This window comes from Raphanus sativus, unplaced genomic scaffold, assembly GCF_000801105.2.
Source record: "Raphanus sativus cultivar WK10039 unplaced genomic scaffold, ASM80110v3 Scaffold6057, whole genome shotgun sequence".
NCBI lineage: Eukaryota > Viridiplantae > Streptophyta > Magnoliopsida > Brassicales > Brassicaceae > Raphanus > Raphanus sativus.
The window spans coordinates 1-1,922 of record NW_026621349.1 but is presented as its reverse complement, the minus strand read 5'-3'; the positions used below and the strand labels follow the sequence as shown (position 1 = coordinate 1,922).

At 30.9% G+C, this 1,922-nt stretch overlaps 1 protein-coding gene across 1 annotated transcript; it reads right to left on the bottom strand.

Moving 5' to 3' along the window:
- Positions 1-212: 212 nt before the first annotated feature.
- LOC130507816 (uncharacterized) lies at positions 213-950 on the bottom strand. Its single transcript, XM_057002460.1, has 3 exons — positions 739-950; positions 436-511; positions 213-311 (listed from the first exon to the last, which is right to left on the bottom strand). The coding sequence occupies exons 1-2, from the start codon at positions 862-864 to the stop codon at positions 449-451; spliced, it is 189 nt and encodes a 62-aa protein (XP_056858440.1). The 5' UTR covers positions 865-950; the 3' UTR covers positions 213-311; positions 436-448.
- Between the last annotated feature and the right edge of the window lie 972 nt (positions 951-1,922).

The window sequence follows — 1,922 nt, the reverse complement described above, 5'->3', positions numbered from 1 at the left end:
TATTTTTGTGATACAGAGAGTAGCTTATATTGTATAAAATCATTTGATCAAATTTTTTTTGTATAAAATCCAATATGCCTTAGTTTTGCATTGGGCTTTGAGCATTTGACATGGATTTCTATTAGAACGGTCAGTTAAAGCTAATTTGTTCAACTTTTTATCGTTCCATGGTCAATTTTACTCTAAAGTTGTCAAAATGGAGAACACAATAATTAATGGACAAAAAAGCTTTATTTGTATGTGTTCTCTCTGTCGGATTCAAACTTTATCCATGTTTGTTTACCATATAATTTAAACAGGAAAAGAGTATTTGGTGCCTATTGGTTTCCAATTTGTTTTATTTGCTTCTGTTTTGTCCAAGTTTGATACTCACATCCGTTTGGATGATACTCTTGAAAGGTTTTTCAAGTTCAATGACAAAAAAAAAAGAGTATCACTGAAAGATATTTCAAACTTTGTTGGCAGCATCCTCCTTGTTGGCCACTTCACCACTTTCCACGGGTGGTAAACTCTGCACAATAAAATTAAAAACCAAACCAGATTACAAATCTCTCATGGGCAATCCATCGAACAGCTTATATAAAATAGAAAAGAGAATCAAAAACATAAAAAGGGGACATAAAGAAAATCAAGAGATTTGTTATCAAGCAATCACCTTAATTATGGGCATATTATAAAGAGCTAAGAAAGTGAGCAAAACGAGTTTGAGCGTTTCACATAGAAACATTGGAAACTTACGAGATCTGGCTTGTAGATGTTGGGGATGACGGAGGCTCCAGCGAGAAGGGAAACAACGACGATGGCTGTTGACAATGCCAGAGACGGAGTTCCCGTCGGCGTCTTCCCTTTATACGTTTTGTTCATCCTTCCTTTGGGCTCTGCTTTTAGACTAGAGAGATTTGATTATAGAAAAAGTTTTGGCAAATTATGTCCCTAGTAATACTAGTATCAACTCACCCTAACAAAATAAATAGCTCACAGTCACAAGTCACAACGATATTTCGATATCACGGGCCATACATGCATCTACTACCATGTTATCATCAACTTTTTTTTCTTTTATGAGTAATCAGATTTATTTTTATATCCTGAACTGATCTTGTTATCTATGTAATATTCATAATAATTATAATATCATAATAAATCAGCGTTAAAAAAAAAACTGATATTGTCAAGTACTTAAGTCAATCAAATTGTTATTCACTCATTGTGTTTTAAATATACTGGACCTGGCCCATTTAGGGGCTGGGAATTTTTTTTTCTCCAGAACCGAATACCTAACCGAATCCATCCAAATTGGTTTCAGATGTAGCCTAGTTATCTCAGATGAGTATTGTTATAATATTGGTGGATATTTGTTTGGAAGTCGATCAAATCTTCGTTTAAAACATATTTGTTGTAATTACTTTTATATTATAAATATCTATATGGTTTTAATTTTTTTTTTCTAAAATAAAATAAATGGGAAATTTGGAAAAATACCTTCAAATAAGATTGTATTGTGAAAACTACCCCATTTATTATTATTTTTGAAATCTACACTTAATTATCTGTTAAATGACTAAATTAACCTAATTAGCAATTTTACACTAATTTTAATATTCAAACTGAAATTAATATTTAAACTGGAATTATTGTTTATGAAAATTAAAAAAAATCGATACATTTCATAATAAATAAATTACTTATAGATATCTATCTCTTCTTCAATCCAGAGAAGTTTAGCGGTTCTTTTTCTCTTCTGCAGTGGACATGTTTATCGTTTTTTTTTGAAAAATGGTTTGTTTATCTATTTTGTTATTAGGTAAAATTTTCATGGTCATCGTTTTTAGTTTTCTTGAGATTCAATAGTTTGATTCCGCTTAGTGTTTTTCTTAGGTAGAAGTCACGGGCTCATCTTCTCTATTCTACCTTTTTAATAT